We start from the raw sequence: 14,019 nt of genomic DNA on the forward strand, positions 1-14,019 counted from the left end.
GCTTTGTGGAGTGCAGGGGACAGCCTGGCTTAGGCCACCCGGTTCTGTGTGCCCTGAAGACAGGAGGAACTTAAACCATTTCAACTCAATTTAACAAACTATTGCCAATTTGCCTAGAGCCATGCCCAATTACAAGACAGGCTCCGAGGTAAGAAGGGCACTCCCATTTTGCCCAGTTTATTATCACCTGTCTCCCACAGCGGACGGAGGATTTCATAAGCACAGGATCTCCACCAACTTTGCTCATGGCTCATTCCCCTGCACCTGGTGCAGTGCCTGGAAGTCGGAAGCCATGCAATCAATGGGTGTTGAAGAATGAAAGGAGGGCTAATACCCTAGAAAATTGTTCTTGCCTTGAAAGCCCTAATATCTCTCATTGGAATTCCCTTTTCTGGTTTAATTCTTACATAAACCTGGCTCAGAAACTCAGAGTGAAGGGGCACGTGGGTGGCTCAGTCAGCTGAGAGTCTGAATTCAGCTCAGGTCATGATCTCATAGTTTGTGAGTTCAAGCCCTGTATTGGGCTCTGTGCAGACAGCTTAGAGCCGGGAGCCTGCTTTGGATTCTGTGTCTCCCTCTTTCTCTGCCCCTCCCCCTGCTCATGCTCATGCTCATGCTCTGTCTCTCTGTCTCTCCCTCTCTCTCAAAAATAGATAAACATTAAAAAAAAAGAAACTCAGTGAAAAATCTCGAATTAGTGCAGAAAAGAATCAACGTGACAGAGTTATAAAAAGGTATAATAAGCTATGAAATAATGGCACTCCCCATTTATCACCCTTTATTCATTCACATTCCCAGGCACACACTTTATGCCAAGCACTGAGCTAGAGCACTAGAGATACACACCCCTTCACCCGGCTGTGATCACAGGGATAAACAGAACATCCCAAGAATTGATCTGATCCACTAATAGTAAGTGTCCAGCACTTATGTTCCAGGCGTTGTGCTAAGAGCTTTCTGTGTATTGCTTTGTTTAGGGGTAGTGTTATGTTATCCCCATTTCAGAGATGAGCAAGCTGAGGCTTAGAAAGGTTGTCATTTGTTCATGTTCCACAGCTGGCCAGTGATGAAGGCCAGGCTTGGGTTCCTGCAGTCACACCCATTCTCATGCACGTAATGACTTCAACGGAGCAGCCTGGAGCGGTTTAGGGAGCCATTCTGAGATCACTGGCCTCCAAACACCCAGGGACAAAAATGCAGATTCCCAGGTCTGGGGCTGGAGGCTCGGAATCCCTGGGAGGGAAACTTGGAAATCCTCATTTTTTAAAGCACTAGCCTAGGTGTTTCAGATGTGCACGAACGTTTGTGAAGGGCAGAGCTCAAATGTGCTACACTCAGTCCTCATGAGTTTACAGTATCTCTGGCACCTGCCCTCCTACACTCCACCCTCACTTCCTGCCAACCACTGAGCCGGATTGGAATAGAGAGGAAAGGAGGGAGGAAGGCAGGAAGGCAGGAGAGAAGTGGGGAGGCAGGCAGGAAGGAAGGAAGGAAAGGAGGAAGGGAGGAAGGCAGGAAGGAAGGGGGGAGGGAGGGAAGAAGGGAGGAAGGAAGTTAGTTCGGGGCAGGTCAGCCCAAGCCCGCTACTCTCCTGCCCTTGGACTTGCAGCACGCTCCTCCCACTACCCGAACAACCGCTGGCGGATGGGATACACCGGAGTTGAAGCCTCCTCTACAGCCGGCGATGTCTGCCCTGTGAACATCTCCCAGCCGCTGGGAACAGGCAGTGGGTGAAATTTAGCTGTTTCCAGGGCTTGGCACCTGAATGTTTACCCCGCCCCAGGTTGGACAGAACTGCACAGGGTCCCCACCCAGTGGGCAGGGTCCACATCCAGGAGAGATTCAGCCAACGGGACACGTGGCAGGAAGGGGGAGAAGAGACAGGGGTCCTCGCAACAGAGGGGCTGCATGATCCGAGGATAACAAAGAAGGGTCCACGCCGCAGGAAGGAGGGTGGGGGTGGGTTTGCTGGGCTCAGGAGGGAGCATCCAGCACACTGGTTCTCACCAGCAAATAACTATGATTTGATGGCTATTGGTATTGTGATCTGTGATTTGGTGAGCGGTTTTTGTGTGCCAGGCCTTGACCCTGTCTTGAGGCAGTCAGTTTTCATAACAAATATCGGTGAGGCCACAGAAGGGAGGGAGTCTTAGATTAAGCAACTTGCCCTGTTGTTCCAGCAGATAACCAGTGGTGTCAGGATTCGATTCCAGGTCTGTCTGATGCCAGGGCCTACCCTCTAACTGCCGATAGCTCCTCCAACCTTCCTTCCACTTCCGGTTTCTGTGATTGTGGTTTCAGAGAAAGGAGGTACCGCTCTGTCTTTCCAGCCCACATCCTGAGCCTCCACGGGAAACATGCGGGTGAAGTCATCTGCATCCAGCAAAGATGTGTACCTGTCGCTACACAAGGGCCCCGAGGGCATCTAGCAAATAGACTGAATCTCAACCCGCCCAAGTGGCATGTCCAAAACACAGGTCCCACAGCTGTCATCTGCTTCCCCAAAGTCTGAACCGAGGAGACCATCTGTACGGTGGGTACGGAGAGGCTTTCGAGGGCTACAGAGCATCAAAGAAACCTCCCCCCCAGACTGGTCTTCCTCTCTCACCTTAGCTTTCACTGTTTGCCCCTCACTCAGTCCTACCTGTTCCCAAATGGGCCATGCTCATTCCCACCACAGGGCCTTTGCACTTGCTGTGACCTCTGCCAGAAACACTATTCTTCCTGCCTAGAAGAAGTCACTTCCCCAGATCTTCCCCAGGCTTCCTCCTCCTTGTCTTCCAGGTCTCACATCATGGTCCCCTCTCTCAAGAGGTCTTTCCTGAGCACCTCATCTAAACAAGTACCCCCAACCCATTCCTCTCCATTACATCTTTTGGCTTTACTTCCTTTGTGGTGCTTAACACTAGCTGAAAGGATCTTGTTCATTATTTGCTTGTGTGTTTAGAACGTGCCTGCCAGATGGTTGACTCTCAAAAAAGATGTGCTGAATGAATGGACACATGGATAAATGAATGAACGGCAAATCTTCCTTTCCTTTTTGGTAACAAGAATCCGGAAGCCTATATCCAAAAACACCCCTCTCCTTTCAGTTAACAAGGGCAGAGACCGAGAGAAAGAACACTCTGGTTGGTAACAACTTAACAACCATCGGGCAGTTATATCTATACACATTGCTGGGCATGGTTCCAAAGCTAAAAAGGCACTAATTGCCTTCATCTAAGGAGGTAGAAACACAGTCCCTCTGTGTCCTTTAGTCCCGACGACGCTCTGCATTATCAGATCTGTTACCGTGTTGATTGTTCCTGTCTCACACAGCCAGTTTGGGCTTTATTCTGCATATGTCTGGGTTGGTGACAGGTTCCTATACAGAGGCGAGAGGTACTGGGGAAGCGTGTGTGTTTGTGCATGTCCCTGCTGGTGTGTCCGTGCGTGGACAAGTGTGTGTGCGAGCCGTGACACTCTGGGAAGGGTTAACTCACGGTCGGGCTCTCTGTGCCCTAAGACTGGCCCGGGAATGGGAGGGAGGGGTGGGCTCGGAAGGTGGAGCTGGCTTGGCTCGCAGGAGCCGCCTTTTCCAAGCCAGGAGTGCAGACGCTCGCCCAGCTGGACCGAGCGTGGTGGCCGCACATCGCCGTTAGGAATGGCTGGAAAAGCCCACACCTGGGAATCCCTCCCCCCCGGCCCCTCCGCGGCAGGTTGCATCTGGGAGGCTCTCCGGTCATCAGAGGAATGAGCAATTCGCCGGCTCGCCAGCACTTGGAGAACAGCAGGCAAGGATGGATGTGGTCGGCAGCCTTCTCGTGAATGGAAGCAGCATCACCCCTCCCTGTGAGCTAGGGATTGAAAATGAGACGCTCTTCTGCTTGGATCAGCCCCCTCCTTCCAAAGGTAGGTGTCAGACACTGTGATTTTCATTCAGAAAATGATGAAGTTGAGGGAGAAATCAGCAAAGGCAAGGCTGAGAGAGAAAATGTAACAAAGTCCTCGTGAGGCAAGTCATGCGTTCACAAGTTTGGATGACAGATCGAAAGGCAGAATTGAGTCAAATACCCTTACCGTTGCCCACGGGAGAGTGAGGTGGACGTGTAGGACTCAGGGGTGAGGGTGTGGGGGGCAAATCCAAGGAAGGAAGAGCCAAGGTGTGATAAGAAGGGAGCCCACAAGCGTCAAAGCTGAAACTTACCAGCATCACAGAAAAGGTGCTCTCACAATCTAGCTGTCACCTTTTCTTGGGGGAAATTCGGCGTGGAAAAGTGATGCAAGTAGAATAACACTTAGCAGCTAGGAAGGAAAGCAATCCCGATTCACTGGAGAAGCTTTGTTCCAAAGCAAAAGCGGTTCCCTGACAGATTCGTTCACAGACCAACCTTTTCGAAGCGACTGAATCGCTGTGCGCGCCTCACTTTGTTTCTGCAAAATGTTGCCAATACAGGAATAGTCGGTTTCAATCAGGTACACCCTTCCAAAAGAAAAAAAAAAAGGCTGCAGGAAATAACTGTTCGTTTCGTGTGCTTCGGTTTTAACATGCTGCTCCCATAACCTCCGCCCGCCCCTCTTCTGGTCCCTCTGCGCAGAGTGGCAGCCGGCGGTGCAGATTCTCCTGTATTCCTTGATATTCCTGCTCAGTGTCCTGGGCAACAGCCTCGTCATCACGGTGCTGATTCGGAACAAGAGGATGAGAACCGTCACCAACATCTTCCTGCTCTCCCTGGCAGTCAGCGACCTCATGCTCTGCCTCTTCTGTATGCCGTTCAACCTCATCCCCAACCTGCTCAAGGATTTCATCTTCGGGAGTGCTGTCTGCAAGACCACCACCTACTTCATGGGTAAGTCGCTGCTGCTGACTATTTCTGGAGCTCTCCCCAGACCCCACGCAGCCCCAGACCCTCCCAGCCTCCTGACAGCCTCACACAGGAGTCCTGCTGAGCGCAAAACACCCCCAAAAACGTCTGGCTGCGTGCGGCTGAATGCAGGCGTGCAGGTGCTGGCTTTAAGGGGAGGTCCGTCCTCCTGGGCACCCAGAAGTCAGTCCCGGTCGCAGGTTTCAGAGGTCAGTTTCCCCGAGCGGAGTAAGTCCTTAAGAAACCACAGAAGAGGTGGGTTTTGCTTGCCTCAGCTAGAAAGAAAGAGGGATCTGAGCAGCTCTGTCCCTTCCTGGAAGCCGTTGGTTGTATTCGGGGCTCTGTCCAACCCGAGTGATTTTTTGGGGTGATAGGGGTGGTGGAGGAGGGTTCTTTCTGCTGTTGCTCCCGCCTTCCCAGGGAACAAGGGCTAGTGTGAAAACCAGTTTCTTTCCCGGCTCTAGATTCCTGTGTCAGGACATACTTCCCAGCCTGTTCCCCCAGGGGCTGGGACCATCTTGGGCAGAGAGAGAGAGAGAGAGAGAGAGAGAGAGAGAGAGAGAGAGAGGCCTCTGGCACTAAAGGAGGAGCTGATTTTGCTCTGGGAGTCTGTGGTCATTACGCTCACCCTGACTGGCTGGGACAGGCAGCTCTCTGCCTTTGCCAATCAAAACGGTAACGATGATAAATCACTATCACAAGGGCTGATATTTTTGAGCACTTTCTATGCACCAGATGTTGTACTAAGTGCTTTTACTCCCACGATCTTATCTCCCAACCGCCCTGTGAAATATAATACGCTTATTCTTCCCTGTCTCACCGACCAGAGAACAGAAGCACAGAGAGGTTCATAATGTGCCCAGGGACACACAGGTGGTAAACCAGAGAGCAGAGATTTGAACCTAGATCGGTAGCCGCCACCGTGGTGAGTGAGGACGCTGCCTTGGTCTGCCAGCTGCCGTGGCCATCCTGAAGCCGAACAAAGATGTCTCTCCATCCTCTCTGTCTGCCGAACTGTCGCATTCCTGCCCATTCTGAGAACGAGCTCAGGGGAGGAGGAGGCTGGGAAGTGAGGGAGGGTTGCTTTTTGTTCTGCCCTAAGCCTTGCACAATGCGTGGAGCCGAGCTGAGCAGGGCCAGGGCAGTCTTCAATGACCGGAAAGCTTTCAAAGCCTTTACTTCTCCCAATGGAGCAAGCGGGATCTAATCCTGGCTGAATGATGATGGATTACTGATCTGGGTGCCATGGCCAAACAACCCAGAAGGTGTCAGTCCTTGTCCAAGAACTCTGAAAAGAAAAACGGACTTACGAGTGAAAGGGGTCATTATTAAACCACGAAGCAGTAATAATTACTAGCACCTCGTGGCTCTCTCAGCTTTCCAGGCCCATCCACATGTATCTTAACGGTAATATTATTTAAGAATCTTAACCGGGGTCTGTGTAAGGAGATTTAAAACGAGCGCTTGTGTGATCGCATGGCGTTGTGAATGTGCTACGTGCCACGGACGTGTCTGCTTGAAAACGGTTAATTTTATGTTATGTGAATTTCATCCCCCTCCGCCAAAATGTTTTTACAAATAGCTCAAATAGAAAGCAAGATAATTCTGAAAGTGTTTGCAACACCGTAAGGGTTTTGTTGGATTTCTGAGTCTGGTGATTTCTAGACTTCCCTTGATTTTGTGTCCTCCTCAATACTATTCTTAACAGTTAATATTCATTACTCTCCTAATATGCAGCCAAAAAAAAAAAAAAAAGGAGAGGAAGAAGAAAGAGAAAAAGGGAAAGGGAAAGGATGCTTGCTTGGCAGTGGGTTTATAATAACAGTGGCCTCATTATCCCGACCTGACTTCGAAGACTCGGGGCTGTACTCTGTAGCCTAAATGTCATCAGTTCCTTGGAGGGACATCCAGGAAAACACAGTCATCCCATCTCAGACCATGAGTTTTTATTCAATGGCTTTCGGACTGCAGATTCCTTCAAGTCTCTAAGGAGTATTGTAGTATTTCCCCTCAAAAACAGAATATTTTTACATATAGTCTCAGAGAATTTATTTATATCCATAAAAGGGCCCGGGCTAAGAGCCTCTTCTCCCAAGCTTAGATTAATTCTAAGGTATAAGAAAATCATGCTAACAATAATCAGAAAAGTTAACAGAATCCACGGATGAATCATTAAAGGGAATTTTAAAGGGAATAAGATGTGATAATAAGTATACACACACAAAACAAAATTAAGGGAAATTAGGCACTTTTTGACTCTGCCTAAGAACATTAGAATTTTTTTTAATGATTTTTATTTATTTTTGAGAGAGAGAGAGAGACAGTGTAAGCAGGGGATGGTCAGAGAGAGAGGGAGACACAGAATCCGAAGACAGGCCCCAGGCTCTCAGCACAGAGCCCAGTGCGGGGCTCGAACCCACGAACCTCGAGATCATGACCTGAGCCAAAGCCAGACGCTTAACTGACTGAGCCACCCAGGTGCCCCCTAAGAACATTTTAACGAAGCTGTTTTGATGTCTTTGTCGCTGATGAAGAACGCTCCTTCTGCAAAATACAGGAAAGCAAAGCAGAATAGGAAGGGAAATTCTAGTCTTCCCACAGCCCGCAGCTAACGGTATGGCTTTCCCCCTTCATCTGTTTCTACTATGTGTTTTTTCCATAAACTACTTTTTAAACTTTATCACATTGCAGTCTTAAAAAGTCTGTACTAGAAATTTTCAGAGTTTTAATGCCTCCTGCTCAGACCCCAGTGACCCCTTCAGGGTCACTATCCTTAAAAAATCTGGGTTATTAGGTCAACTTAACCTCAGGTTATGCCAAAACTAGAGCTATTCTATGGCTGACTCAAACACCTCTTCTGTGGGGTAGGAACACATTCCCTCCCCTTGGTTATTAATTAGCCTACACAGGAGGTAAGTTGTAATCAAAGCTCAATAAACGTATCTAAAAATTGGAAAGATGTATTTGTAACTAGATTTCCTTAACTGCCTTAAATCCTTTTTGAAACGAGGCTGAGAATAAATCATTTTTAAAAATATATACAAGGACGCCTGGGTGGCTCAGTTGGGTAAGCATCTGACTTCAGCTCAGGTCATGATCTCACAGTTCATGGGTTCGAGCCCCGTGTCGGGCTCTGTGCTGACAGCTCAGAGCCTGGAGCCTGCTTCAGATTCTGTGTTTCCCTCTCTCTTTGACCCTCCCCTGCTCATGCTGTCTCTCTCTCTCTCTCTCTCTCTCTCTCTCTCTCTCTCAAAAATAAATAAAAACATTAAAAGATTTTTAAAAATATATACATACAGGGGATCTCTCCACCCTCTGAGTGTGGTCCCTTGAAACGAAACCCATGCAGAGCAGATCATGTGCCAATAATCTCTGGATTTCAGAGCCGTCATAACTGATTTCTTTGTTCCTTTCCCAGGCACTTCTGTGAGCGTCTCCACCTTTAATCTGGTAGCCATATCTCTGGAAAGATACGGTGCAATTTGCAAACCGCTGCAGTCCCGGGTCTGGCAGACAAAATCCCACGCGTTGAAGGTGATCGCCACTACCTGGTGCCTCTCCTTTACCATCATGACCCCCTACCCAATTTACAGCAACCTGGTGCCGTTTACCAAAACTAACAATCAGACCGCAAATATGTGCCGCTTTCTCCTGCCGAATGATGTGATGCAGCAGTCCTGGTAAGGCTGTGTGGTGTTTATTTGTCCGATACAACTTGTGAGAGCACTAGGATCCTAGTGGTGTTCTGTTTAAAATGCCATGCATATATTAATTTAATTCATCCTCTCAAAACCCTATATGGTAGGTACTGTTCTTGTCCCCATGGACATGGGGATATGGAGAGGTTAAGTGAGGTGTTCAAGGTCACAAAACTAGAAGATACAGAGCCTCTCTGCTTACCCACTCTGCGGAACACCTCCAGAGGGTCCAGGGGGGCTTTGGCTAGAGGATTTGGAGGGCTTTTCTTTACATTTTTAAGTTTAAACTTTTAAAAAATGTTTATTTATTTATTTTTGAGAGAGAGAATGTGCATGCACTTGCATAAGCGGGGGAGGAACAGAGAGAGACGGAGACACAGAATCCAAAGTAGACACCAGGCCATCAGCGCAGAGCCCGAGGTGGGGGCTCGAACTCACGGAACTGTGAGATCATGACCTGAGCCAAAAGTCAGACACTTAACTGACTGAGCCACCCATGATTTCCTACAACCTGGAATTAAAGCAGAGAATGAATCCCAAATCCCATGTGGTTTTTTTTTTAGAGCTGCTGTTATGGTGCTTGAACAGAACATTTCACTAGAAATAAACAGGCGAGGGGTGCCTGGGGGGCTCAGTTGGTTGAGCATCCAACTTTGGCTCTTGTCATGATCTCGTCATTCCTGAGTTTGAGCCCTGTGCTGACAGCTCGGAGCCTGGAGCCAGCTTCGGATTCTGTGTTTCCCACTCTCTGCGCCTCCCCCAGTCATGCTCTGTCTCTCTCTCTCAAAAATAAACATTAAAAATTTTTTTAATTAAAAAAAAGAAACCAGTGAGATTCTAATACTGCTTTCTTTGCTTCCTAGCTGACTGGTGTTGTACAAGTTTAAGTATCCTCTCTGAGGTTCAGGTTCTTTATGTACACAAGGATTGAATAATACAGATTTTTTTTTATCTACCTCATTGGGTGGCTGTAAGAGAGTCAAATGAGAGCATGTGTATAAAATGTCAACATAGGGTATTACATTGACTAATACCAAGCATGTTTTAGAATCAGGGAATCCGATATCCAAAAATGGCTCAAAACTAAGATAATCTCTGCCTTCTCTGCCTTCCTTCATTTCAACCAAGTAACACACACACACACACACACACACACACACACACACACACACACGGAATTATGTTGCAAATAGAGAAACATTTCCAAGGCTTGAAAGGAATCTTATCAAAACATGTCCAATTGAAATGAGAAATGGCCCAGCCACTGTGAGCCTCTGACAATTTTATGGCCTAATCGCGTAACCTTACACATGCCAGAGTGCAAAAAATGATTCAGGGGCCAGACTCATAAAGGAGGCTGTGGTGCTTCAGGAATCAAACATGTTTAGAGAGAGCATAGCTGTGCCCCACCAGGCACTAGAATAAGCGCGTCGCTGTGCCAGGGGGTCAGAAGCTTCCAGAATACTGTATTTTGCAAAAACTAATAGGTTTTCCATCATTCCTATCTATGCATTTAATGATTCCGCTGTTATGGGGCGCCTGGGTGGCTCAGTCAGTTAAGCGTCTGACTTCAGTTCAGATCACGATCTCACGGTTCGTGGTTTCAAGCCCATTGTCGGGCTCTGTGCTGACAGCACGGAGCCAACTTTGGATTCTGTGCCTCCCTCTCTCTCTGCCCCTCCCCTGCTCACATTGTCTGTCTCTCTCTCTCAAAAATAAATAAACATTTAAAAACTTGAATAAAAAATTAAAAAGAACAGATTCTGTTGTTATAAAGTCAACAAGTAGTATATTGTGATGCTTGTGAACACAGGTTCTAGAATCATATTGCTTGGGTTTAAATTCCATCTTTGCTACTAGTTATGTGACTTTGGACAAATTATTTAATCTCAACACACCTCAGTTTCCTCATCTAAGGTATAATGAAAATAGTACCTACCTCAAACATTCTTGTGGGAGTTAAATCTAATTATATATAATATATTTATATATTTATATATATAGTAATATAGATGTAATATTCTACACATATGCTTAGCTTAGTGTGTAGCATGGTGAGTCCTCAATAAATGTAAGCTCTTGTCAATGTTTATTTGCATTTTTGGTAACAGCTTCATTGAGATTATTCAAATACTCTTTGTTATTGTTAAGTTCTTCTCGGTTTTACACGAAGACTTGTTTTAGGCGCAGAATTATATCAACCCTTTCCAATTTAACTAGTCCTTCATAAAAGACTTTATCTGAAAAAGGGGAAAGACATAAACACCTTTGAATGGCTGAATCACCAGACATGGAATCTCCAAGGTATTAAATCCTAGTAATTAATGTGTTTGCTCAGATCAGTTAAAATGGAGATGAACCCTATTTATTCCATCCCATCTGAGTTTGAAATACTGGAGGTGATGGTCGTTGGATTTCTTTTTATTTTATTAGGCACACATTCCTGTTACTCATCCTCTTTCTTATTCCTGGAATCGTGATGACAGTGGCATATGGATTAATCTCTCTGGAACTTTACCAAGGAATAAAATTTGATGCTATCCAGAAGAAGTCTGCCAGGGGTAACTATCTTGTAGCTGTACATTTATGCCAAAACATCACAAAAGCATGTTTCCCGTAGAATAAACAGATACACCGAGAGTGTATGTTGGAGAGTTTTGGAAGTATTCTTAGGAGACTCTGTGTCATAAGGCACAATCAATGAGACCTAGTGTCCCAATTTCCTCATCTGTGAAATGGAGGAATTGTTCCTTTCACAACAGTGCTGATTGGAACAAAATGACATAATCGACATGTACCCAGTTATCAGCCGAGGGCCTGTGTGGCCCACCCTCCCTGTACAGTGTTATATATTCAAACGGAACCCTTTAGCAACGGAAGTGGATTGTAATTCCAACCTCCCATCCTCTCATCCTGTTTTTAGTTTATTTATTTTGAGACAGAGACAGAGAGAGAGGAAGAGAGAGAATCCCAATCAGGCTCCACCCTGTCCACACAGAGCCTGAAGTGGGGCTCGATCTCACAAACCGTGAGATCCTGTCCTGAGATGAAATCAAGAGCCCAACCCTTAGCTGACTGAGTCTCCTAGCACCTCTCTTCTCCCTCTCTGTCACACTGCAGTGGCCACAAGGCCTCGCCTCCTCCCCACTCATTACAATCCACTATCCACTCAAATGTATGCCCACACCTTTGTTGACATAACTTTTTGCCCTTCTCACTCTGACCCCTAGTCAACTCTTTTACTATGTGTGTAACTTATATGTCTCTACCGCTTCTTTGGTTTTCGTCGATTTTGCTCATTATCCAGGTTTCTCCATAAAAGTATTCTGCAAGCTTAACCAGCAAACAGGCTCCTTTCCCCTTAGGATCTGGGGAAAGAGAGGAAAAAGTGCGCATGTTCATGCATTCATCATTTTTTATCCTTACAACTGACATGCATGAAATATTATTTTGTGATTATACATGATGCATGTAATAGATTATATGTTATGCTCTTAGTTTTAAGGAGCTTTTCAGTTGAAAGAGAGGACCAGTATGGACGGCTGCTTAGTTACCAAGCAAGTCCAAGGGCGCCTGCCCAGCCCTTCCCTTCGGGTCTGGTTTGATCCCCTTGATGGAGGGCGCGGGGCTCCCATGCGCTCTGTCCCGCACGACCCGCGCCCCCCAGCATTACGCGATGTCGCTTGCCCCCCCAGAAAGGAAGCCGAGCAGCGGCGGCAGGTGCGAGGACAGCGACGGGTGTTACCTGCGGGGGCCCGAGCCACGGCCCCGCCTGCAGCTTCAGCAGCTGTCCCGCAGCGGAGTCCGCCGCGCCAGGAGCAGCAGCTCGACGGCCAACCTCATGGCCAAGAAGAGGGTGATCCGCATGCTCATGGTCATCGTGGTCCTCTTCTTCCTGTGCTGGATGCCCATCTTCAGCGCCAACGCCTGGCGGGCCTATGACACGGCCTCGGCCGAGCGCCGCCTCTCGGGGACCCCCATCTCCTTCATCCTCCTGCTCTCCTACACGTCGGCCTGCGTCAACCCCATCATCTACTGCTTCATGAACAGACGCTTCCGCCTCGGCTTCCTGGCCACCTTCCCCTGCTGCCCCAACCCCGGTCCCCGGGGGGAGAGAGGGGAGGGGGGAGAGGAGGAGGAAGGCAGGACCACAGGGGCCTCCCTGTCCAGGTATTCCTACAGCCACATGAGCGCCAGCGCCCCACCCCCGTGAGCTGTCCCCAGCGCGGTGCCCCAGCAGGAGGGGCGGAGGGGGCGATGACAAGAAGGGTTCCATTTGCAGTGGGAACTGTTCATTGTCTGCCTTTCATCCTTCATCCGGGCTCCAGGGCAACTCTACGAGGAGGCTGGGGCCACGGCTTGGTTTCTGGTCAATTGGAGGGAGGAAGCGTTCAGTAACATTGACCGTCAGAAAAACCTCACCAGGCCAGAGACAGGAGTCCAACAGGGCGGGTATTACAAATGCAATTGCCAAACACGTGTTCAAAATGGAGATGTGGACGCTACGTACGCTTTAGAGGTTTCCAGAACATCTAAGGTGAGCTCTCGCTCCTCGTAGTGATGCGCTTCTGTGCTCTGCTCATCCGCTGACACAGGACTGTGGAGCCTGCTTCCCCACCCCCACCCCGGGGAGTGTATACTTTATCTACTGTATCCCACTCCTCACCATGATCACAAAGGGTAACATGAAACAAAGACTCTTCTGGCCACTATTTGAAGACAAGAGCCTGGCTTTTTCTTTTTGAGGTTGGGGAAGGACATTCAGAGATAACTTTATGTCGTCCTCAAAACAGCAAACGGATTGTTGTTGAAAAGATTGAATTTGGAATTTATATTTCTAAAAGAGAAAAGGGGTGTGTGGCAAACAGCCAGGCGGAACGCTATCCTCCCTTCATGAATATTTATGAGCGACAAGGTACATAGGCCTTTGTTTTCTACTTCAATGACCTGTATTATATTGAACCCCATGGCTTCTTTGCCTCACCTTAATTTCCCACACTCATCTGGCAATTCCTCTTTTCCAGAAAGATTCCAGGCACAAAGGTGAGTCTGTAACCTATGTGTACCCTTTCAAGGGAGTAAACAGAAACATGTGTAGTCAGTCCCAGAATAAAAACTGGCACACTTGGACTCCATTCTCAAGTAGCTTTGACTGTCAAAGCTGTCTGTGCCATTAAATACAACCTATGTATTTGTTAATAATTGTATTAATTTTATGTATAAGTATAAACCAAACATATAAGTATGTGCTTCACATAGAAGTAGATTGTTTGGTGTTTAAAAAGAGGGGGAAAATAGGAATGGACGTTGGAATTCAGTCGCTGTTATCATTCTACATGCCTGCACAACAGCCGGGGTTCGCGTGAACTTTTCTGTGAAAAATTAGAGTTGGAATCTCTCCTCTAATTAGGAATCTCAATTAAAACGAGACATGAGCTATAAATTTAGATAGGGGTAAGAGTTCTAGAACAGAATGT

At 47.6% G+C, this 14,019-nt stretch overlaps 1 protein-coding gene across 1 annotated transcript; it reads left to right on the forward strand.

Moving 5' to 3' along the window:
• Positions 1-3,754: 3,754 nt before the first annotated feature.
• On the forward strand, positions 3,755-13,741 carry CCKAR (cholecystokinin A receptor). Its single transcript, XM_029932539.1, has 5 exons — positions 3,755-3,891; positions 4,578-4,829; positions 8,263-8,524; positions 10,976-11,103; positions 12,238-13,741. Exons 1-5 carry the CDS (start codon positions 3,780-3,782, stop codon positions 12,753-12,755), a joined length of 1,272 nt encoding a protein of 423 aa, XP_029788399.1. The 5' UTR covers positions 3,755-3,779; the 3' UTR covers positions 12,756-13,741.
• Positions 13,742-14,019: the final 278 nt, after the last annotated feature.

This window comes from Suricata suricatta, chromosome 1 (genome assembly GCF_006229205.1).
Source record: "Suricata suricatta isolate VVHF042 chromosome 1, meerkat_22Aug2017_6uvM2_HiC, whole genome shotgun sequence".
Classification (NCBI taxonomy): domain Eukaryota; kingdom Metazoa; phylum Chordata; class Mammalia; order Carnivora; family Herpestidae; genus Suricata; species Suricata suricatta.

Excerpts from the sequence above, each read along its gene's own strand:
- CCKAR (XM_029932539.1), top strand. The coding sequence starts at position 3,780 with ATGGATGTGGTCGGCAGCCTTCTCGTGAATGGAAGCAGCATCACCCCT. Across the intron at positions 8,525-10,975 it reads GATGTGATGCAGCAGTCCTG|GCACACATTCCTGTTACTCA; the intron begins GTAAGGCTGTGT and ends TTATTTTATTAG. Across the intron at positions 11,104-12,237 it reads CCAGAAGAAGTCTGCCAGGG|AAAGGAAGCCGAGCAGCGGC; the intron begins GTAACTATCTTG and ends TTGCCCCCCCAG.